This window comes from Eleutherodactylus coqui, chromosome 5 (assembly GCF_035609145.1).
Source record: "Eleutherodactylus coqui strain aEleCoq1 chromosome 5, aEleCoq1.hap1, whole genome shotgun sequence".
In the NCBI taxonomy this organism is placed as follows: Eukaryota; Metazoa; Chordata; class Amphibia; order Anura; family Eleutherodactylidae; genus Eleutherodactylus; species Eleutherodactylus coqui.
In genome coordinates, this window is record NC_089841.1 from 54,873,383 (window position 1) to 54,898,820 (window position 25,438).

Consider the following 25,438-nt stretch of genomic DNA (forward strand, 5'->3'; position numbering starts at 1 on the left):
CCGCGATTCTCCGTGGACCTTTACGGTCAGCCTATCTGTCAGATAGCGGTCGCCGGATTTCGCAATTCAAACCTGGTCATACGAGACCGGCCTAACTTTGGAAAACCCCTTTAGAAATAGGAAGGACTGTCCCGTTCTGCATTACACACACAATCCATTGATATGAATGTGCACTGTGTAATACTTGCTTTCCCCTGTGGAGGTGCTGCAGGGAAACTGAACACTTAGGGACACTTCCCAGGGGCTTATTTTCTGTCTGTATTCACAGACTAAATTTGCCCATTAAAGTCTATGGTTGTGTAAAAACAGTAAGCAAACACCCATTAGCATCCGTTTTTTTGTTGCGCATGCTATTTTTTGTGGGTTGTGGCAAAAGTGACATCACTTGGGCCACCTTGTGTTTTTTTTTTTTTTGTTGTTTTTTGAGTGTGTGAAAAAAGATGGCGAAAGGGATAAAATTTCTTCTTAGGGAGAGCACCTAGTGATGTAAGGAGATTTATAAGGCCATGCATGCTCCACTGGGAAATATGCAAATGAGAAGGTGGAACAATACCTCTACAGCGCCACCTACAGGTCAACGTCAGACCTTTTAACAAGCCTTGTAACAATGACTGGAAATATGAGCCAAAATCTGAGTCTTCTCCAGAAGGAAAAGATGCCACATACGTTTTTTTTTCAACAGATGACACATGGATGCAACAAGGGCGCAAAGAAACGCAAATACGCCGCAAAAACTCATGTAACATGCACAGCGAAAACGGTGCGTTTTTATCTACCGAAATTGCATACACGCATGTGAATGAGCCCTAGCAGTCGGGACCCTCTACAGGTTCCGTCTGACCACTGGGGTCCCAATGATAGGACACCTTATAATGAGGTCATTACTGGAGACCCCCTTAAAAAGGGACTGTAATAACTGTACAATCTTAGATAGAATTGGAACTATACCGAACTGATCTTTACATGCACGCCATATAAATTGCGCAAGTCCAATAAAAATCACCAGTTAATAATTACCCTAAACAATTGCTGACAACAGGAAACCTACGGGGGATGGTCTGCATCTTAATATTCGCATTCCTCTTTTTTTTCTCCTTGACACGTGCGAAACCTCTAAAGACGTCGTGTTTTGTTTTTTTTTGTATTCTGCGAAACCTGTTGGCGGAACATTATGCAGCAAGCCTCACGCTGTAATAAGGGTAATCAATGTGTAAAGGTATGTGCTCGATCCCCAGTAATGGCGAGGGAGACAGAAATGGAACAGCGGTTACCATGGCAACCATCTCTTAAAACGATGTGTAGGTGAATGCAGAGGTAAAGGGCGGAAAAGCGAAAAAAAAAAAAAATCGTGCCCAGTCACAGAAAATTGATTGGTAAATTAAGCGTCACATAAAGAATGTATGAGCTGCTATAGAAAACAAAAAGGGATGGGAGGGGGGCGGCTGGGGACTGTAAGCCTGCGCTGGCTGGCGGTGTGCAGCAGGCACGTTCGGCTTTGTCTTATTCATCCCAAGACTTGAAGTATCAAAGCAAATCTCCAGGAGCCACCGAGGTTTCCTCCCCGGAGTTCAGCGTGAGTCGGTCCTGCTTGCCTTGTGTGTCGCTGCCTACTGTTCCTTTATTCTTTCCAGGGGAGGCGATCGGCGCCGTGCGTCCATTTTGCAGTCACATGTTTTGCCTCGGAAGGAAAAAAAACAGGATTTGTGCCAGAATATGGGATTTATTGGGGTTTGATTTATAAGTTGAAGTCTATGGAGGAGGGTTGAAAAATTTGGGGTGTCATCTTTAATTTTTTTTTTTTTTTTAAGGGGTCCCTCCCCCATTTTCATTCATTTTTCATTGCTTTGTTTATGTGAACTGCGGGTTTGTACGGTATCGGTCACAATGCAAATGGCTGAGCTTGTAGGATGCAAACGGTGGGAAGGTAGACCGCGAATTGACTTAGAACGCTGCCAAAGCGAATAAAAAAAACATTATAGTAATGCTGATGATGAGTTTAGCAAATGTAGCAGAGCCGAGATTGTCATTTGTCTTAAGGTGATATCTCACTGTGTTTCTTGTGGTTTTACTGAATGATCCTACAGTACAACGCATGGATGTAGCAGAGCTGGATTTGTACATTTGTATTCTGTTTGCTGGGCAGTGACTTTTTCAAAAGTGAGGGTTCTTAGTAAGAGAAACAAAGTGATCTTGAATATATGATACCTATATGGCTAACAAAAATACATGATGTTACTGCAAGATTTTTAAACTACTTGGGTTACTTCGCCAGACAATAATAAGATCTAGATATGTATAATTTATTAGCCCGATGAAGAAATCTACTTTATGTCTTGCACCAAAAATGCACTTTTTAGCAAAAAATGTAAAATCTTGTTAAAAAGTGTGTGCATCTTTTGGTCCAATGTCAGGAGGGTCTGGCAGTGCCAGATCCCTCAGACCGCTTCCATAATCAGCAGTTATCCCACCACAATTACTTTACCTTCCCTCCATAGCTTTGGTCTGGCTCCTGTTGCTAACTATCACATGATCTGATCTCTGACTCCCGCATAAAGCACGTGCAATAACATAGATGCTGGGGTAAGAAAAAAAGTGTCAGAGGCCAGAGCCTGTGATGAACAGGGGTGGCCGAGCCGGAGCTATGCAGGGAGGGTAAAGTACCTCCTTGTGGGGTTGCTGCCTGGTCAGAGGTACAAGCAGCACAATTACTGAGGACACGATTACTACTGGAACCATTGATAGCCACTAGTAATATGTTTGCCATTGTTACTATTGGGACCACTGGGGGGGCATTGCTTGTATTGTGACCACTGAGAGGGGGGGCATTGTTAGTATTGGAACCACTGGTAGGGGGGGCATTGTTAGTATTGGAACCACTGGTAGGGGGGGGGGGGGCATTGTTAGTATTGGAACCACTGGTAGGGGGGGGGGCATTTAGTATTGGAACCACTGGTAGGGGGGGGGGCATTTAGTATTGGGACCACTGGTAGGGGGGGGGGCATTTAGTATTGGGACCACTGGTAGGGGGGGCATTGTTAGTATTGGGACCACTGGTAGGGGGGCATTGTTAGTATTGGGACCACTGGTAAGGGGGGCATTGTTAGTATTGGGACCACTGGTAAGGGGGGCATTGTTAGTATTGGGACCACTGGGAGGGGGCATTGTTAGTATTGGGACCACTGGGGGGTCCATTGTTAGTAGTGGGACCACTGGGGGGTCCATTGTTAGTAGTGGGACCACTGGGGGGGTCCATTGTTAGTAGTGGGACCACTGGGGGGTCCATTGTTAGTAGTGGGACCACTGGGGGGAAGGCCTTGTCAGTATTGGGACCACTGGGGGGAAGGCCTTGTCAGTATTGGGACCACTGGGGGGAAGGCCTTGTCAGTATTGGGACCACTGGGGAGGAAGGCCTTGTTAGTATTGGGACCACTGGGGAGGAAGGCCTTGTCAGTATTGGGACCACTGGGGGGAAGGCCTTGTCAGTATTGGGACCACTGGGGGGGGGGGGGGAAGGCCTTGTCAGTATTGGGACCACTGGGGGGGAAGGCATTGTCAGTATTGGGACCACTGGGGGGGAAGGCATTGTCAGTATTGGGACCACTGGGGGGGAAGGCATTGTCAGTATTGGGACCACTGGGGGGGAAGGCATTGTCAGTATTGGGACCACTGGGGGGGAAGGCATTGTCAGTATTGGGACCACTGGGGGGGAAGCCATTGTCAGTATTGGGACCACTGGGGGGGAAGCCATTGTCAGTATTGGGACCACTGGGGGGGAAAGGCATTGTCAGTATAGGGGCCACTGGGAGGGAAGGCATTGTCAGTATTGGGACCACTGAGGGGGGAAGGCATGGTCAGTATTGGGACCACTGAGGGGGGAGGGGCATTGTCAGTATTGGGACCACTGAGGGGGAGGGGCATTGTGAGTATTGGGACCACTGAGGGGGAGGGGCATTGTCAGTATTGGGACCACTGGGGAGGGGCATTGTCACTAATGGGACCACTGGGTGGTAGGGGGATTATTATTGAAGCCACTGCTACTGCTAGGGGCCACCAGGGCCAGTGCTGCTGCTGGGGCAACTGAGATGGGCATTATTACTATTTGGGCCACTGTAGTTATCCAAGTCCACTTAAAACTAAACCCAATTTTTTAGTCCACCTGGAAATTTTTAATTAGTATGAAATATTTTTAGACCATTTTTTTTCCCCGTTTAAACTTGGGTGCATCTTGTAGTCCGAAAAATATGGTAAGTAGTTTCAAAAGCTCGCTGCAACATTTGTCTTTGCTAGTCATAAAACCTATCATATCTACAAGATGACTTTGTCTCTCTTACTAAGAACAATGACATTTTGTTCTCCTGGCTAACACCGGGCTGAACTCTCTTCTTTATGACATTGGCCCCGTTTCCGGTTTTGGCAAGCGAAGGTTATTCATTGTACAGTGAAAGGTTCTATGATTTTCTGATGTTTCTGGGTGTTCTACAAGAAAAAGGAAAAAAAAACATCCAAGTGTTTGTCTAATTCTTGAGCTTGTCGTGCCCGGAGTCAGAGCGGCACATTACGGGCACCTGCTCAGCTCTGAAGTGTCCCTACAAGTGATTTTTCTTGTAAGTATTGGCGCCGTTGCCTCGGGCCGGCCTCTTCTCCGGAAGAAATCACTGCAAGGAAATGTCTCTGCCGCGTTCCGAGCCGCGTTCTAAATTGAGCGACAGGATCATTACATGAAGGAGCGGAGAATGTGCTGCAGACGTAATGAGTCAGGGGACTGTGCGCTGTTTGCTATTGTGTCTGCGAAATGTTCAGGAAGTCGGCTCCTTGTTACAGGCAGATGGGTGATTCTGGAAGGGATCACAGCCTGTGTGTCCATCACACGACCACGGACTGTTCTGTGTTCTAGGCGTGTATACGGCGAAATGTACAGAATCACATGCCATCATTTATAATTGCACAAGAGGTGATTATTTATTGGGGTCTTTCAAATCTAAATGCAGATGTAGCAGGCCCTGGGACTTTTTTGACAGTCATAGGGCCTATTTAGAGGCCATGGATACTGAACCCCTATTTGGGGGTTGCAGAATCATTGCCTGTTTTGGGGGGCATTGAGACTTCATTTGTTTTTGGTGCCACTGATGCTGATCATGAGCCTTTTCTGGGTCGTATAAGGCCCCGCCGTGCCCCCTTGGGAAATCGTATAAGGCCCCGCCGTGCCCCCTTGGGAAATCGTATAAGGCCCCGCCGTGCCCCCTTGGGAAATCGTATAAGGCCCCGCCGTGCCCCCTTGGGAAATCGTATGAGGCCCCGCCGTGCCCCCTTGGGAAATCGTATGAGGCCCCGCCGTGCCCCCTTGGGAAATCGTATGAGGCCCCCGCCGTGGGGACCGCCAACAGGTCTTGTTTTCAGGATTTCCTCAGTGTTGCACCAGTGATGTAATTATTGTTGGTGCCTCAGACATTGCCACAGCTGTTCTCTATGGCAGGGGTCCCCAACTCCAGTCCTCAGGGACCACCAACAGGTCATGTGTTCAGGATCTCCTATAGTAAGAACACCTGTGGCAATGGCTGAGGCACCGACAATAATTACATCACCTGTGCAACACTGAGGAAATCCTGAAAACATGACCTGTTGGTGGTCCCTGAGGACTGGAGATGAGAAACTCTGATTGAGGCCTTATTCATACAAGCATATGCACAACTGAGTCCCCCCCCCCCCCCCCCCATTGACTTCTATTAGAGCCTCTGGTGCGCATCCATGCAGAAAAATAAAACCTGTTCTGTTCTCTTTGTTCGACCAAAGTGCGCGCGCAAAATACGGAAATGTGAACGAACCCATTGAAATCAACAGGCTCAATTTTCTGCATATTGCACGCACAAATACATTCGTGTGCAGCCGGCCTTGGGGTACATTCACATATAGTTCATGAGTTGCCGTTCATAAAAAAACAGATTTTTTTCAGATGCAGTGTGAAGTGGTGAATGACTGCTCGGATTTTATCAGTGAAACCTGTTTTATTTTACACGTTTAAGGGTGATTTCACATCTGCGGCGGGGATTCCGTTTTTCTGCTCCATTCAGGTTGGGGAATCCCCTGGCTGAACGGCTCCTGCTTCTGACTGCACCGAATGGACCCCAATGACTAGTATGGGTCCGTTCAGTTAACGTTCAGAGGCCCGGCATTTTCCCGGAAAAAGCGCTGCGTGCATGGTATTTTATACTGGATCTGCAGTGGAACCTCCAACTGGTCCCAACGCAGATGTGAAACCACGCTTATAGATGCTGCAAAGTTTTACTTGAGTGTGATAACTTTCTGCAATAAGTTCTCTTAAGCCATTGTAATGGCAAGTAAATGGAGGCACAGAAAGTTAACATGTAGCAAAGTTTAACATTACTTAACATCTGTGCCTGTAATTAAAAAAAGCAAATCACAATAAACATGCATGTACAGTTTGGATTGCACCTCAACCGCTACGTGTGAATATACCCTTGTGGTTTTACATAGGACTGCAGGTAAGCTAACTGACCTGAGAATGGCTCCTTGGGTAGAGGTCCAGTACTGTACAAGAAGGGGTTGTCTCTTCCCATTCCCCACACGTGTTTGGTTCTTGTGCCCCAGTCCTGGAAAATGCATCACCGACCCTGATTCCCATCACTCAGCAATTACTCCCCGCGGCGAACACGGCTGAAAATAGCCCTCCGAGATCTTGTTATATCAGTCACTGAGACCTTCCAATTTAGCGGAGATCTTGGTGCAGAACATTCGACTGACAGCCACTGATGCTGAATGGGGAGTAACTAGAGAACCGTGTTGGTCCAGGAGCTTTATCTCCATTTGCAAGCTATCTATTGCTCTCTGTTATCAGCCGCTATCAAACTTTTCAGTGTTTCTTAATCGGTATGTGACTATGCAGAAAAGTCCCTGCCCCCACGATCACCACTTATTTTATGTTTCCAGATATGAGACTCCAATGATGCTCTTTGTGTATCACTATAGTCGAGATCTCTGCTTGCTGTCAAGAAATGCTTGTTTTCATCCAGAAGCTGAAAAACCTGTACAGATTTAGTGCTTCTCACAGTTGAAGGTTTGTAGGGGCCCTTTTACACAGATGATAATTCAGCGACAATTTGAATGATTATCGTTCCGTGTAAATGCATGCACGATCGTTCATCATTCAGTTTGTGCATGCAGAAAACTGAGCAGTGGATCGGCCCATGTAAACAGGCAGTCATTCGTCTATGAACTGCCTGTTTATTGTGAATGGAAGGATGATCTGCCCTCCCCACCTCCATTGACCGAGCAATCATCTGTTGCAGGCAGGTCATGCCATGTTACAGGGCTCTTACACTTGTATCCAGTCTACATTAAACGCTACATACCGAATTGCACACACCTCTCTTCTGTATTGATACTTTGTTACAATGTATCAGTGCAGGTAAGGGCTTGTTGACAATCAGTATTTTGATTTCCATTTTGAACGGATGTTATTTTTTTTGATGGAATGGAAAACCGAATTCAAACAAAACCAAATGGAACCCATTTTTTGCTTTAGTTTACATATATTAACGGATCCGGTTTTTTTTCTTTTGTCTTTCTAACCTTCTGTGCATTCTCATTTTCGTATGGATTCATTAAACAGACAAACAAAAGCCTTTCTGTTAAGTTTCGTCATCCATTGACTATCATGTAAAAAAAGGAACTGTTTGGCTTCCATTTTTTAGACCGAAATAATAGTGTGCGCTATCGTTTGTGTAAAAAGTAAATGGAACTCAAACACGATTGAACTGAGCATAACTGAAGCTCAGAAAATCCTATATAAATCGATGAGACTTAAAACGGTAACAAGCACATGCTTCCGCACACAGCTTAATATCTGCATAAAACTGCACAACTGTTGTTCATAACAACCGCATAAACAAGGTTCTTAGCACACATTTTGATCAAAGTGTGTGGGCCCATCTGCCACTTCCAGGCAAACCTTAGTGGATGGGTATCTAGCTCTACAGACACCTCTCTTATGGGCTAAAGTGCCTCTCATTCATGGGAGTCTTTTTAACCCAAAGACAGGTGTCTGTAGAGCTTAGGTACTTATCCATTAAGGTTCGCCTGAACGTGGCGGATGGGCACACATACTTTGATCGAAATATGTGCTAAGAACCTTGCATGGTTTATGCGGCTAGTATTAACAGTTGTGCAACTTTATGTAGATTTGAAGTGTGCATCAGTGCTGAAGCATGTGCTTGTTACTGTGATTGTTCCACCCATGACTTATGTGTATCTTCACATTATTTGTTGGAAGTGTGGACTTTTGTTTTTTGTTGCCAGGACTTAAAACTGAACCTTTTTCTTTTTTCCGTTTTGCAGCTACTCTCACGTAAATGCAAAACAGAAGTCAAAAACGGTGATGAGCCCTAAAATGTAGCGAGGCTACTCGGCTCACCGAACACTCAGATACAATTGTAACAAATCCTCAGCTCTTACATATTAGGTCATGCTAAGTATCTTTACTGTTGATGGCGATTTCCGCAGGATAGGTGATAAATGTCTGAGTGCTTGCTGTCTCGCGAATCACGAGAACAGGGGTCATATTTTCCCCTTTTTCCTTAATAAGGGGGAACTTGAATGAAGTTGTCGCCAACCCTTTATGACTGCTGTAGAAGAGCGGAGCACTCAACTTTCTTCAGCAGTCCCTACCTCACTGCAGGGAGTACAGTGAGAAAGAAAGGGGACATGGGATCCCTAATCTGGTGACCAGCGCTGGGACCCTCAGTGATCAGGCATATTATATTGGATAGGTGATGAATGTTAATTCTGGGAATACCCCTTTAATTTTTCTGCATTCACATCCAGAGGTGTATATACATTTCTGCAGGTTGTACTTGGAAACAGCAATTTTGTAGACCCTTTTGTAGGACAGCTTGGCTCTGTGCATCCGTCATCAGAGCTCCCACAATGCTCTGCTCTTTGGAAGCAGGAATCCCGTAGAATGCAGAATTTATCTTGCCAAGTGACCATAGCCGAAATCCTCCTAACTGTTCAGGTGTAAATTACATTGAGTGGTGGGTTGTAAGTGATTAACAGATATCTCCTCACAGTTGTACTTTGCTCAAGAGGTTTCTCAGAAATGCGCCGTAAAATAACTTTTTTTTTTTTAGACGGCCGAGTGACACAGAGGTGTGCGGAGAAGTGTTGGAATTTTACAACTCCGCACTCCGGGAACCCCTGGGTGTTAGGATCTGGGATCCTCATGTGGCAGCATTTTTCACTCCCGGGAAATATATTTTAATGCATTCCATAGATATATTTATAGTGTGATGCCGGGGTAACACCGGGTCCTGTCACCAGGAAGCCTAATGTCCAGAGCCGTCCTGGCACTACAGGTCAATAGACGCCTCATCCAGAGAATTCGTAATTAATCCCACTACGTGTTAAGAGAGCAACATAATAAGTCTCCATCCCGGAGTTACTGTAGCGCAGGACAAGTTATTTATAAACCCCCCGAGCTGGAGATTAAGGGGGCCATAAGGGATAATTGTTATAATGCCACTCTGGTTGGCAGTGTTAGAGGAGCACAATGGCAGGAATTGGTCAGTTAGTAGGTAGTATTGTGAGCATTGGTAGTAGACATTATGGCAAGATCCCGGTAGCTCTTACCTGATTATAACGGGGGTAAATGGGTCAAATGACCGGAAGTCCTCCTCATTTAGGGTCTCCTACATATTCTCCTTCGTCTGTTCTGAACTTCTGCCCCATGTCCTGTGCAGCCAAGGCGCAAGCTGTAGTAGTATTTAGTAGGTTATTGTCCAGTAAGTAGGCATTTTGGAATTTTGCAATGATGATATGTTGGCACTATTTGTTGTACTCTTTGGTGCTCAATGGTACTTTTATTTAGGCACAATTATTATTGTAGTTCTACTTTTCTTACCATTGGGAGGGGCCACACATAGATCTTTTGCCCTAGGGAAGTTTACCAATCATGATTCACCCATGGTTGCAGCTGGCAAGGCCTGCCTTGACTGCATACAATGCGTGTGGTTGCACAGGGTGCTGGCCACCAGCTTGTAAAGGTGCCAACAGGCATATCTGTGTTGGAGGAGATTGGCCCCCTTGGGTTCACCCAGCTAGATGATCATCTTCCTCCATGCAGCAGCGTCTTGCAGAACTACATGCCTCATCCTCCTTTTGGCCCAATCTCTATCCCTTTGATAGTCCAAGATGCTGCTGACAGCCCGTTGACACATTTGCAACACAATTGCTTGGTTCTTGGCTGTATTTATGTTATGAGCTTGGTGTGGTGCCTTGTGTATGTTATGAGCTTGGTTAACTTGGTGAAGGTGCTATATTTAGGAGTTTGGTGTTGGTATTGTATGTATGTACTTAGGTTTATTCTCACTGTAATTATATTATGAGCTTGGTTTTGGTACTGTATTTTAGCTTGGTTCTAGTATTGTATATATGCATTGATGTACTGAGCTTGGTTCTGTTGTATCTGTGTACTGTGTAACTGTGAGGTTGGTTTGTGCTGTATTTATATTATGAGTTCAGTTCTAGTATTATGTATATATGTACCAAAGTTGGTTCTTGCTGTATTTACCTTGTGAACTTTGTTCTGGTGCTGTATATATGTTCTGAGCTTGGTCCCTGCACTGAATGCATTGATCTTAGTTACATTGCTGTATTTATATACAGATCTTGGTTCTAGTGCTGTATTTGTGTTCTGGTGTGGGTATGCTACTATCTTCCTGATTTCTGTACAAGCAGAATACAGTGAGATTGCTTAGCAGTGCTATCTATCTATCTATCTATCTATCTATCTATCTATCTATCTATCTATCTATCTATCTATCTATCTATCCATCCCATATCTATCTATCTATCCATCCCATATCTATCTATCTATCTATCCATCCCATATCTATCTATCTATCTATCCATCCCATATCTATCTATCTATCTATCCATCCCATATCTATCTATCTATCTATCCATCCCATATCTATCTATCCATCCCATATCTATCTATCTATCCATCCCATATCTATCTATCCATCCCATATCTATCCCATATCTATCTATCTATCTATCTATCTATCTATCTATCTATCTATCTATCTATCTATCTATCTATCTATCTATCTATCTATCTATCTATCTATCTATCTATCTATCTATCTATCTATCTATCTATTTATCTATCTATCTATTTATCTATCTATTTATCTATCTATTTATCTATCTATTTATCTATCTATTTATCTATCTATTTATCTATCTATTTATCTATCTATTTATCTATCTATCTCATATCTATCTATCTCATATCTATCTATCTCATATCTATCTATCTCATATCTATCTATCACTTTTTATCAGGGTGCCATCTAACCTTAGGCCAGCACTGGTAGTTGGGGGCACTGTCATTTACATTATTATGAGGGCTTTGTGGCTGCTGATGGACCTTAGTGAATGATGCTGTTATGTGGGCTCTCTGCAGTTTTTTGTGAGGGCATCATGCAACTATGAGAGCATTGTGGCTGGCACTGATATGGTGGCATTACGACTGATCAGCATCTTGTTGGCACATCTGTCTCTCAGACCAGTCACTCGGGTGGTTATGTGAGGCACTGGACACCTGAAAACGGTATGTCAAACCTCCCATGACACACTTGGCACCACATATACCTCTCCCTCTCCCACCTCCTTACATTTGTAGGTACGTCTACTCTACCCAGCAGGTACTGACGGGTAGGCAAGAGGGTACGTTATATATATATTTTTTTACCTAATTAATTTTTATACGTTGTACTCATACCAACTCATCTGAGGTCATTGATGCCTTCAAATACTGTTTGCGCTGATAATTAGTGTCTGTGAATGCGGTTTCCTCTTTCGATGACGCCTGTAAGCGCAGAGTGTAAAGATTATGTACACATTATTGTATGCGAGCTGGCATGATGGGTACATAGTGTGACATGCCAGCTAACACATGATCCTTCCAGATTAGATGTCAGCTTTGATTGGATAGTCCCCTTGTTAATGTGGAGCCCCCTGGTGGTGAGACACGATAATCAGACAGAAAGGTTCTTCCTTTCAGTGTATAAATATATAGTCCTGTGTGTGTAAAATATATATTTGTATATTATTTCAAGGGTCAAAGCCAACTTGCAAATATAAAAGATGTTAACCAGGAACTCAAGGAGGGTTAGATTTGGTTGTAATAAGATCACTAGAATCTAGAACTATCTATGCAAGTCGAAGCTCACAAGAATGGGTTGTATTCTGCAGCGGAAGACCTGCGATCCTTTCCAGAAAAAAATTGCGAATGATCGCGGGTGTTCTGTGGTTTTCTGTGCAGATGTACGCGTATGTGCAGCGTATCATCTGCGCAGAAGAAAGATCTCTCTCCCCTCTCGCATCCATAGACCTCTATTGAGGCCGTCGAATCCACATTAAAATAAAGCATGCTGCAATTTTTCTTCCGCTTTCGGAATACAGAGTTCGTACCTGCAAGTCTGAAGGAAAATTCGATTATACATGCCTTTCCATGCCCACATTTTACCACGGATTTGTGGAATCTGCAATTCAAATCCGTTCATGTGAGAGCGCCCCCTAACGTAATATTCATTTGACTGTGTAGACAAATGGTAACTATTATTAAGTATTTGCGAATCTTACCCTCTGTTCAGAAGCTTAGATGTATTCTTGGGGCAGGCTGTGGGTTCTTAGCTCTTAGGGGTTGTAATGTGGAATTTCTCCCTCAGTCATTACTGCCGACAAAAGGGATTCCCCTACCTGGTTGGGAACCGTCGAATCATATAGATGTGGTATATGTATCTGCTTTAAAGGGGTTGTCCCGCGCCGAAACGGGTTTTTTTTTTCAATAGGCCCCCCGTTCGGCGCGAGACAAACACAAGGGATGGGTTAAAAAAAAAAACAGTTTAGTACTTACCCGAATCCCCACTCTGCGGCGACTTCTTTCTTACCTTAGCAAGATGGCCGCCGGGATCTTCACCCACGATGCACCGCGGGTCTTGTCCCATGGTGCACCGTGGGCTCTGTGCGGTCCATTGCCGATTCCAGCCTCCTGATTGTCTGGAATCGGCAGACGTGACGGGGCGGAGCGACGAGGACCAGCTCTCCGGCACGAGCGGCCCCATTCACCAGGGAGAAGACCGGACTGCGCAAGCACGTCTAATCGGGCGATTAGACGCTGAAATTAGACGGCACCATGGAGACGAAGCTAGCAATGGAGCAGGTAAGTGAATAACTTCTGTATGGCTCATAATTAATGCACGATGTATATTACAAAGTGCATTAATATGGCCATACAGAAGTGTATACCCCAACTTTCTTTCGCGGGACAACCCCTTTAAATATATGATGAACACTAAATATTTCCATGCATGTGCTACGGGACAAATCTATGGTATTCTTGGATGTATTCATTGTTCTACAACACGTCTTGTCATCTTATAACTTATGCAGGTTGTATTTTATGCATCAGTGAACATGTTTGGGACGCTATATGTTATCAAACAAACTTTTAAGGTCATCCGTATAGAGAAAGTTCGGAGCCCCCCCCCCCCAGTGAACGTGGCTGGGAGTGCAAATTACATTATAGGGAGGCCATTTTTGATTCTGCCCCTGGGTTGTCACCAACCTGGTGGTCTCAAGCCGAGAACATACCCAATGTATAGTTATTAATATTTAGAGATATGAATTAGGCTGAACAGATCTGTCTTATGATGGAACTCAACAGACCCCCTTGACTATAATGGGGTCCGTTCGGTTTCCACTCATGTTACTGGAAGAAAAAGCGCTACATGCGGCATTATGTCTTCTGGTATTTTGTGCCAGATCTGTGACAGAACGCCCGACCAGAGGCTTTAACACAGATGTAAAGGCAACGTATTGAGATCATTAATGGTTATGTCTGGGTGTGTATATAGTATATCCTGTTGTATCCGTTCCTTTCTATTTTAATATGTCTGGTAATTCCCTAATGGGTAATGGAGGGTTAAGTATAATTAATGGGACTGGTCATGGGAGTCAGTCATTCCCTACATATTATCTAGAGGAGGCTTTGGTTTGGTGTTCTTCATCGTGAAGGAGAGCCAAGCTGTAGGCTCACGCGTCCCATGCTGCAGATTTGTATCTCCTACTTTTTGATACAATGTTTGTTTCTCATGGAATAAAGGAAATCCTTTTTACTTGTATGTTAAGTCCTGGAAGTTCCTCTATTTTTTCTGTTTGACGTTTCGCCAGTGACAGGAATGGGCTTCTTCCCGGCACCAGTTAGTAATGAAGATCTGCTGGTGGGGAGCTCTTCAGGTTTCCTACTCATTGCCAACTAACCTTCCCGTTTCTCATGTTTGTGGCACCATAAAACCTTGTTCTTTATCGATGGTGCTCTGGTTCCGCTGTGTATCTACCACACCCATCACTACTGTGGCATTTGATTAGCGTCATGTCTTCTGTATGGCACTCGCCCTTTGGCCATGAGCTTGACCTTCGATCCTGAATAACACAACCAGGAACAAATGCAAAGCTTTTTAGTTCTATGTTAAATTGTTGCAGCTTAGTGCCAGGCAAAGTCCTAAGTAAGTGTCCTTCGGGGTTCATAGATGCCACAGCTAATGTTTCTAAAGTAACCAATCAAGTAGCAGTTAAAGGGGTTGTTTAATTGAAAATATTGGTGGCCTATTCTTAGAATAGTCCATCAATAGTAGATCAGCAGGGGTCTGATGTCCAGGACCCCCAGCAATTGGCTGTTGGCCACAACTGTGCACTCAGCTAATTTCTGAATCGTATAGCTCCGTTTCCACTGCAGACGCCAGATTTAACATCGCAGGCCATTCACATCAGTGGAAACTCTATCTGTAGTACCAAGCCTGGCCACTGCAGTATGAACAGAGCTGTTGGCTTCCTGCAAAAAACGTCTTCGTACTCAAGCGCTCCAGCCCAGATAACAGTTGATTGGTGAGGCTTTTGGGTGGCAGAACCCTGTTAACCAGCTGTTGATGGCCTCCTTTAAGGGAGTAGTACAAAGGGCACACATAACCAGGGTGCTTGGAGGACTGATCCTAGGAGGGGCTAAAAGGAAACAAAATTCATGATGGCATCATTTAGGCACTGTTTGCAGTGATTTTGCGTTGCCACAAAAGGTTGTGAGCACTGTAGAGTGTTTGTTTTCTTTTTGTTTTTGCAGATGCTGTATAGTAGTTTTGCAGGTGTGATGTATTGATTGTTTCCAATGGGCACTGCTTGGGTGATTATATATGGGCACTGCATCAGCAGTTTATGTGGATGATTGCATGTGGGCACTGTGTGGATGCTATAAGTTTTTGTATTGGCAGATTATTTGTGCTCTTTACGGTTGGCTTTAATGACTCTTTGTGTGTAATCTTTTACTATACTGCTGTGTAATCTTCATCTTTCACCCATACAATGGCTTTTCAGAGGTATTCTCTATTGTCCTGCCTGAAAGAGAATTGGGCTGCCAAATATTTTGCTTGGGGTTCACCACAGACCATAATGTGGCCCTAGTCCTACTCCAAAAATGGAGTTACCATTCTTCTTACTCTACAACCGTGCCCACTATTGACCTTACCGCTGTCCTCTTGTTAAAATAAAAACCTCTTGTTTTTTTTTTGGGTTGGTCTCACAGGACCATATTTGTATTGCGGACCATCTGCGGTAAAAGGCGAGCATTGAAAGGCATGAACTTTTGATTTTTCCTTCACAGTCGTGGACACCAATTGCGCATTCTGCGAGTGGAAGAAAAATCGCAGGATGCTCTATTTTGCAGCGGAATCCACGCAGTGGGCCTCCATTAAAGTAATACGACACGCAGCCAATACGCAATTATCGTGTATAGGCTGGGGGTACTCGTGTCATCACTAAGGGATAGCGTGGGAAATGCAAACAAAGGGAAAAACTGTACTGCGCATCATCGCCTGCGAGTTGCCGCCGTCATCGGTAGTATAGTTAATGTGGGTACGCAGGGTCACCGGACGGGTTCCCAGCCAGATTCCGGTGTAGACCTCCCACATTTGGAATGCAACCCGTTCATGTGAGCCTAGCCTTTGTCTCGCGTCCTAGCTAATTTAAGAAAACACAGGCCTGCATCCTATCTAGCCTGGAAAAGTAGGTGTCCGCATCCGAACTAGCTACGAAAAGAGCCCCGTGGGAAGAGCGGTCCCGAGGAGCCCCGTGGGAAGAGCGGTCCCGAGGAGCCCCGTGGGAAGAGCGGTCCCGAGGGGCCCCGTGGGAAGAGCGGTCCCGAGGGGCCCCGTGGGAAGAGCGGTCCCGAGGGGCCCCGTGGGAAGAGCGGTCCCGAGGGGCCCCGTGGGAAGAGCGGTCCCGCGTCCCAAGTAGTTGTGATTGTGCACAGTTGTGATGGGTGGCCTTGTCCTACACACATTCTCTAAGTGACCTTTATTACCGCCATCATTTTTATTGAAAATCGCTGCCTCGTCTACCCTTACGGAACTTTGGGGCAACCATGTTGTATCATGTTTTATAACATTTTGGGACTTGTATATTAGTTTTTGCAGTCTTTTAACAAGGAAGTATGCAGCTAGTTAGACGCTTACGATCGGGGAGGGTCCATCATTCGCCTCCTGCCCGTGTTCCTTGTCAGCTGGCACAGTAAGCAGGAGGCATCCGGCCAGGAATAACTTTGACTTGGGCTGACATCACGGACCAGCTGCACATCCTATAGCCTGTCTCTGGGAAATAAACAGGTCATTTCACATCCCTGTGAGAGCAAAATGTCTCTCCTGTTAACCCTGAGCGGCTCCCGTTAACACTTTGTCATACCCAAAATGCTACCCCAGAATGGCGATTTGAGATGCCTGGAATTCCATATTTAGGGTTGGCATACCTTGTAGTGCCCTATATGGTACCTGTCACGCAGGACACAACTGAAAAGCAAATGTAAGCCTGAATCTTCCTTTAGTGGGGTCCCTGAAACCGCTTGGGTTATTGTGGTCTACTACAGGGGCGACAACCACTACTGGCTGCCATCACAGTGCATTTGGTATTTGTATAGCGCCAACTTATTACGCAGCACTTTCAGGTAATTATTACTTAATTACCCCCCCCCCCCCCACCAAGCTGGGTTCTCATTTTACCGACCTCGGAAGGATGGAAGGCTGAGTCAACCTTGAGCCGGCTACCTGACGCATGTGGGGATCGAACTTGCAACCTTCAGGTCGTAGGCGAGAGCTTACATTTAGGACTAGTCACATATATCTGCAGAATTTCATTACTTTCTTCTAATTCACTTTTACTACTTGCCTCTGTGTCAGTCTTTTCTTTAGTTCTAGCATTACATTTATGTACCAATAGGAAGGTCAGGGTGAACAAAAAGGCACAATAATCAATATGTAAGAACACTTTCGTTCAGGCCATTTGGCATCATGATGGTACCCAGTGCCAGCCTTAGAGTACATCCTGTGCAGAAATGTTTTGGCACGTGCCCCCCCTCTCACCCCGTTATAAGGATGGAACGGTATATACTATACTGATGGGCAGTCTGCTCACACCAGAACAGTTTAGTACAGAAGTACTGTGGCAGAACCAAGTGCAGCATCCGAGAAGTGGGCCCACAGCCGGGGAGATGGCTAGGGTAGATAAGAGATTTCTGTCACGATGGTTCTACTATCTCCTCCCCTGGGGGTAGCTCGGGACACGACCAAGTTACTGCTGGGGGAGGTCACAGGGAAAGGGTAACTAGCCGTTAACTTACAGTTCTCTGTCACTCGTGACGCCACCTTCCTCTGCGGTGAACCTTGGGGCAAAAATAAAGTAGTCCAAGCACAGGGATAACTTTGCAAACCGGGAACAATTGGTAATGCCCGTTTACCAAAAACCAACATAGATCCAACAAAACAGTAACAGTCCAGAAGAACAACACTTTACATTTACAGAAGGTGGTGTGACAGGGAGGACTCTTGGGGTAATCCAGTCAATCCACAGTCTCAGTTATCTGGGAGATCCTGCTCCTGGCAAAACTCTCTCTCCTCTCGTACTCTCTACTAGCCATCACACACTCCTCTTGTATTCTTCTCCCTCCTCAGTGCGGGCAGCGGCATTGGTACATCCTGGGTAGTGTACGCCCAGACTAAGGTGATCAATATCTTTCAGCTTCTTCCATTATGAACAGACTAGACAGTGTCTGTGTGGCTCACTTGCAGACCTCTCTTGCAAGCCTGACTCCAACCACTCTCTCATCAAGCATACCAACACACATACATCATGGACCAACCTCAGTACATAAATACGGCCCCAGAACCAAGTCTATAGCTTAAATACAGCCCAAAACCAAGCTTGGTATATAATTACAGCACCAAAACCAAGCTCCTAGCATAACGCAAATATAGCAACAGAACCAACTCACTACAGGTGCACAATACCAAAACCAAGCACAAAACAAATTCTAGATCAAAACAAAGTGACTGACTGTTTTGTGGGGGCACTGATGGGCCGGCAGTGACTCTGAGGGGAGGAGACAGAACCAGGACGAAGGTGGTTTGGGCTGCGCCTTAAGATACTAACACTGGGAGAATCATCATCGCGCCAGGTGGATCTAAGGCGACGATAACCCCTAGTGCAAATCCGCCTTATGACCCCCCCTAAGCTAGTGGCCAGTGCCCTATGCAACCACATGGGTTGCACAAGGCCGACCATGAGTGTGTCCCCTAATATATGCCCCTGGTATATATTTGGTACAACTCATTGTATACTGGGCAATAGATGCCCTTTAAAGCCAACCAATGCTGAATTTACATGCAGTAATTCCGTATCAGCAGATGAATGTTATTCTTTGTATGAGTTATACAATTTTTGAATATACCTTATCACTTCCAATGCAGTTTATAAGATCTCTGCTTGCTGTCACTCAATCTACCGAAATGTTTCATTGTTTACTTCCTTAAAAAGTCTAGAAAACTAATGACGCCTCATTCATACACTTACTTTGCCCTTTTGCCTTAATGCTGGTTATACTATAGCGCAGCCTCCGCTCCTGGCTGCGTGCACCTCGTTCAGCCTATCGGTCTGCGCATACCCCGCGAGCGCTGCTGCATTCATACTGTGAGTCAAATCAACGTGTCTTAAATATAGTATATCCATTACAGTCTGCCGCCGCTACGTGAAGCCTTGATTAAAGGGTATTCTGCGCACGGCTGTATTGTGGCTGCTGACGGTTTTATATACTTATTAACCAGCCCTGTGTCATGTATTAGAAGCAGACCGAATATTGTATTATGCTTGGAGCAGAAGTAGATGGCTCCATTTACTATACACTCTATCGGCATGCGTGAAAGTAGCCTAATAATACTGGAGCTTATTCAAATGGGATTAAAGGGGTTTTCTGGAACTAAGCTATTGAGAACGTATCCTCAGGATGGGTCACCAATGATTGATCGGAAGGGGTCCGCTACCTGGGACCCACGCTGCTTAAAGCAACTAAGGCGTTTGAGTGAGTGCTGCTATCACTTCAGTCCATACCAGGCACAGCGCTGTACATCATATAGTGGCTGTGCCTGGTATTGCAGATCATTCCCATTCAATGCTTAATTTCTTTTGTGCCAGAGTTTTCATTTTCTGACACAAAGCACCAAGTTCCTTGCATAGACGTAAAATTATTGGGGTTTTGCAGGACTTTACGATTTATGACCTATAATTAGTATAGATCATCAATAATTGATCGGCAGGGTTCCTTGGTGATCAGCTGATATTGGGCTAGTTGTTGGTGGGGATGGAGACAGAAACTGACAGCTGCATCCCTATTGCAGCAGTCCTGTTAGATATTAATTTCATTAGACCCTGAACCTGCAGTTTCTGACCTAGGCGGCTGCCGTGGGGATGGAGCTGTGCCCACTAAAATCTGGCATGATATCATCCGATTGCCAAGGACTCCTGGCGAATAATTATTGATAACCTAAGCTGATTAAAGTAATCAAAAGTAAAGTCCCAGAAAACCCCTTTTAAAGCATAACGTGCGCTACTTGCAGCCACCACTAGAAGGAGCTTATTGCATCTTATTGTTGAGCTGCATATATAATCAGTATGCACTGAGCTCCCTCTAGTGGTGGCTACAGGCAGTCCACATGTTTCACTTTAATTCTAAGTCAATGCAGGGGATTTGGAGCTCAGAGAAACAACACTCCAGCCGCTAAACAGACATCAAGCAATGAATCGGCACTGAGGTTTTCACCGATTTTAGGTTAGAAAAAAAACACTAAATGGTATTTGAGGCAGACATCCAATCTACTCCAAAAAAATGTTGGTGTCGTTTTGCTTTTCACCTAATTGGCCGTCTGCTCAGGGGATTTCAGCTGCTCTGTTTTCTTGTAACTGGATATGCCAGAGCATGCAAATAAATCTCTTCCGCATTCCTTGTTTCACCTGGATAAGATATGGAAGTATGGTAGGCATAAAGTACTATAAATTACCCAGTGTGTACTGTATATACCCTTGTGTCTTTCCTGATTCTGGGAAAGCTTGGTGACCATATAGCGGCTGCCTTAAGGCTGATGACCATCTTTCCTAAGATGCTGAATGACAGTTTTATCTAGTTATATAGTGAAACGCACCACAGCATTTTAGAGTTAAAAACGCCAGGTCGACCTGTTATACTTAAGTTACCCAGCTTTCCAAAAACGAGTGTTACTGTTTTTTATATATATTTTAGTAGACATTCTAGTTAGTTCTGAATCCAGACTAGGAAGCTGAAATATAATTTATTGCATGGGTAACCTCTCCACGGACCTAATCTATATAGTTATGTTGGTTTTTAAAGATGTACGTATTTCATGGGGTCCTATTTCTCATTGAAGAGACCCATCAGGTGTATAGAAACCTATTTTCAGGCAATGCTCCATGGGAATAAGTATGCAAATTGGCTCCATGTCAGCTAATCCATACACTCCTCTAAAAAAAAAAAAAGAGTGAGCCACGTGTAGGCAGTACATAGCAGGGATATGATTTGGCTGCCTTAGCTGGGGCATGGGAGTACTGGTTCTCATTGAAGAAAACCGATGGGTGGATGGAAACTTATTTTCAGGCAATGCTTCATGGGAAAACCTATGCATAATTGACTTGTGAGATACATCTGAAATTATTTGTCAATACAATTCCTTTATTAGAGGTTGCATTAGATTAGAAAAACATGACTTCCTTTTTCGAAAAACAGCACCACACCTGTCCACAGGTAGTGCGTGACATTGCAGCCCATTCACCTTCATTTCAACTGAGCTGCAATACCAGACACAACCTAAGGACGGGTGCAGCGCTGCTTCCGGAAGAAAGTGACCATGTATTTTTCTGATCCGGTAAATACTTGTAACCATTACCTATCTTAATTGATTGCATTCCTGGCCTGATGGCATCCCTGGCTGGAGCAAAGCAGTTTTGCACCTTTTTTCACTCCTAGGTGAAAACTGCAAGTTTCATGCAAACGTGGTGATTGCCATGGACTGTATTGGGTCCTACAGGTTGTAAGGTTCAATGTTGTGTAAGTCTAGATGCTTTGCATTCTGCAACATACAGTCAGGATGAGTTTCCGATATGTCATAGGTGCCATACGTGGCGGATTGTTGACGTAAGGCTCCATTGATTTACACAATTAAATGTCTCTCTAGAATGCCGAAACCCCTTTGGCAGCGATTTCGGATACCGGAATTTTGGTACAGCAAAACCGAAATTTCTGAGCAATGCCATTCGGAGATCAATGATGATCCAAGATCACAGACTTCACCAATGTGATCTTCTCATAGGACATATCAGGAGACCATCTTGGCTGCAGTTCCCCTTTAAGTTTTAACATGACATTTGCTGTAGTTTGCAGGGTAGTAAACTTTGTCCTGTTTGCCTTTACAGACCAGGGATGACTTCTTGGGTCAAGTTGACGTGCCTCTAAACCACTTACCGGTAAGATGTTTTCTTATTTGGCTATTATCTGTTGACCTCTTATTCTCAGGGATGAACTTTACTCACTTCTGGAGATCTAATATTTGCTTTCCTCCGTTGCTACATTGGGTTATAATGACTTGAAGGTTAAATAATAGTTGCCATTGTGTACGTGGGTATACAATAGTTTCCTTTCAGCATTTGCAGGAAGTATTACCAGGTCATTAGCAGCTCCTCAGATGGCAGGGAATGTGCAAAGACCTACAAGCTTACTCTCCATCAGCCCTGTTTGTAAAGGAAGCAGTTCCAATCATAAGCATGTATTGGGGTTTATTCATATTGCTTACGCAGGGTATGTCGGAGGTATGCGTCTAGAGGGTCCTCCTACATGTACCTCTGACGTTTGCCACTACATAGGCATAGAGTGACTTTTTGCCAATAGGATCCCACGTTGGCGAATACCTTAATGGTGCTTTCTAGGACTTGACTATTGATGACCTATCCTCATGATAGGTCATCGTCAGCTGATTGGTGGGGTCGTCTGCCCAGGATCCCTGATAATGAGTTATCGTCGTCCTGCTGGTAGTGTGGGCAGAGCAGAAGCAGATAGGTTTGTCCATATTGTAGTAGCCCAGGATGGTATTGCATTGAATTAATTTGGAGCTGCGCCTGTAATAACAACCTAGACCACTGCAATATGGACAAATCTCTTTTCAGCTCTGTCCACACTGATAGCAGGGTGTGCGGGGATCCCAAGTGGTGGCCCCCATCGATCAACTATTGATGACCTATCCCAAGAATAGGTCATCAATAGTAAAGTGCTGGAAAACTCCTTGAAGGGGGTATTCCCATCTCATACATGTATGGCATCTCCACTGTAGCGGTCTAATACATTCTGTAGAATCAAGGACCTCTGAGCCCATCCTTCTTCACCCTGTCATGCTGAGAGGTGGCTGGGCTTACGGAAACAACCAGGCACCCTGTGCTATTCCCAGCAGCCGAACTGTTCAGTCTCTGAGTGGAACCAAACAGCGCCAGGTGGAACCCATTGACAATAATGGGATCCGCCCGGCTTTTGAACGGAAGAGAAAGTGCTGCACGCAGTGCTTTTTCTTTCGGTATTTGCAGTCGCATCTACGACGGAACTTCCAGCCGGAGGTTCAGATGCAGATGTGAAAGTACCCGTATTCAGACATGGCAGATTTTGCTGTAATTACTCTGAAATCTCATTAAAAATGCTGTTTTGCAGCGTTATGGTTTCCAATAGAGCAAGGACCAACCACTCAGCTGTGTTCCCACTGACTGTACCTTTAATTACCTGACCCAACACCGATTACACTCTTGACCAGGCTGGATATATCTATATTACACCCCAAATGCACACCATTCGCAACCTGATTGGTTGTTTGGATTTACTCCTTCCTGGTGATTGGTTATTTGGTTTGGCTGGTTCACAGTGATTGGTTGTTTAGGTTGGCTCGTGTAGAAGTGGGGAGTAAGAGGCTAATATGCATCCAGGCTACTACTCTTTGAGGTTCACAGCCTTCTATCCTTCCGGGGTCGGTAAAATGAGGACCCAGCTTGGTGGTGGGTAATAAATTACCTGAAAGCGCTGCGGAATAAATTGGTACTTTACAAATTAGATTTTTTTTTTTTTTTTACTTTTTCAACTTGGGGCTCGTTCATGCTTTCAATTGAAGTTCCAGATCAAGTATGGATGTGCTGATTTGTTTGCTGTTTGCACAGTTTTTTTGTTTTTTTGATTCTGTTGAGTTGTCAGTTTTTCATCTTATGTTCTGTTTAAAATCAAATAATAATGGTAATAATAAAATACTGTTTTATTTAAAAAGAAATTGCTTTCTGTCCCCAATAGCTTTTTTAATTTTTCCGTTGACTGGCCAGTGTGAGGGCTTCTTTTTTGCAGAGTGAGCTGTAGTTTAATTGGTACTGTTGTTTGGGGTACGTACAACTTTTCAATTTTGTCTTTGAGCCAAAGTGACCTAAAAAAGCACAATTCTGGCAGTGTGTATTTTTTTCTGACAACATTCACCGTGCAGGATAATAATATAGTATTTTAATAAATATGAGTTTTATGGACACGGTAAAGCCAGTTCTATAATTTTTTTTTTTCGATTCCATGAGTGGGGGAAAAAAAATTTTAATACACAATTTAAAAAAATCTTTAAACTTCTATTTAAACTTTTTTTTCTTCCCATAGGGGACTTGAACTAGCAATCTATTGTATATTGCATAGACAGGGCTTAAAGGGAATCTGTCACCTACTTTTAGCCATAACAGCTAAGTTTATTAGCTGAAGGTAGGTGACCCGTGGAGTTCGGGGATTTGTTAGACATACCTACTTTTTGATCACTTTGCAGACATTGTGATACCAATGACATTTATTTTGTATTTATCTAGAATTTTCTATGGGAGTTATGGAAGAAGTTTTTTTTTTGTCTTTTTGTTTTTAATCCTGCTCCCAAGCCTCCTCCATATTTCCCCTGGTGACCCTTAACTTATACATTTGCCATGGGTCATTAAGGGTTAAAGAAGGGCGTACAGATGTTGAGTGTTCACATACTTCCTAACAGCAAAGTTTTTTGACCTGTGACCAATGAACAGATTCCTTCCTCTTCCTCACAGAATAATGCTTAGATATTGTGCAAAGTAAAATCTGAACAAAAGATGTTAAAATGTAACCTTCTTGTTAACAGACAGAAGATCCAACAATGGAGAGGCCGTATACATTCAAAGACTTTCTGCTCAGACCAAGAAGGTGAGTGTTCACATAATGGACTCTGTTTAAATGATCAGCCGATACTTCAGTCTTTTCAATGGACTCCTTATATTGAATTTCACAGCCACAAGTCTCGGGTGAAAGGTTTCCTGAGATTAAAGATGGCGTACTTGCCAAAGAACGGAGCCCAAGAGGAGGAAACCAGCGAGCAAAGGGAAGAATCGGAGGTAACCTAAGATATCACCTACTCTTGATACATTGTAGTAACTTTTCTCTCATGCCCAGTTATCTGCTAAGATAGTCCATTCTGTGTAGGTCATTGTATTCTTTGTGTACCATCTAATTAGTTCTGACATTCTCATTGGTGGAAGTCTAATCTCTGTCACTACCACAAAGTACTGTAAGAACGGGGCTGCAACTCCCCTCCATCTCTCTTGAACTTACTCCAGAGAAAGATGAGTCGCAAACTCTGTGCATTCTACTAACTGACCGTGTCTTCTCTGGGCAAGGCCGATTGGAGTCAAAGGAAGTTGCATTACAATTAATGTTAATTAGAAGTCATTAAAGATGGTACTGTAGACTTGTAGACATTCAAAACGTCTTATGTCTGTGGCCACCTTAAAGCAACCATCCGATTTCAGGATAAAATTTGGTGCAGGACTCAAGGGAGCAGTTATATTACCTACTGCTCATCTTCTGTGCTAATGCCTCTCTGATCTGCCGGTCCCAGGTCCAAGATGGCCAATGCAATCTTCAGACTACCTCAATGCATTGGTAGTGTTAGACTAGCAGGGG

The 25,438-nt window shown here is 44.3% G+C and overlaps 1 protein-coding gene across 13 annotated transcripts in view; it reads left to right on the forward strand.

Annotated features, from left to right (window-relative positions):
- The window catches only part of NEDD4L (NEDD4 like E3 ubiquitin protein ligase), a 353,635-nt gene that overhangs the window by 264,761 nt on the left and 63,436 nt on the right, over positions 1–25,438 (forward strand). For all 13 annotated transcript variants that reach the window (XM_066602536.1, XM_066602537.1, XM_066602539.1 and 10 more), the window contains 3 exons: positions 21,877–21,927; positions 24,621–24,682; positions 24,768–24,870. In XM_066602536.1, the coding sequence (XP_066458633.1) occupies positions 21,877–21,927; positions 24,621–24,682; positions 24,768–24,870 (216 nt within the window). The remainder of the gene's footprint in view (positions 1–21,876; positions 21,928–24,620; positions 24,683–24,767; positions 24,871–25,438) is intronic.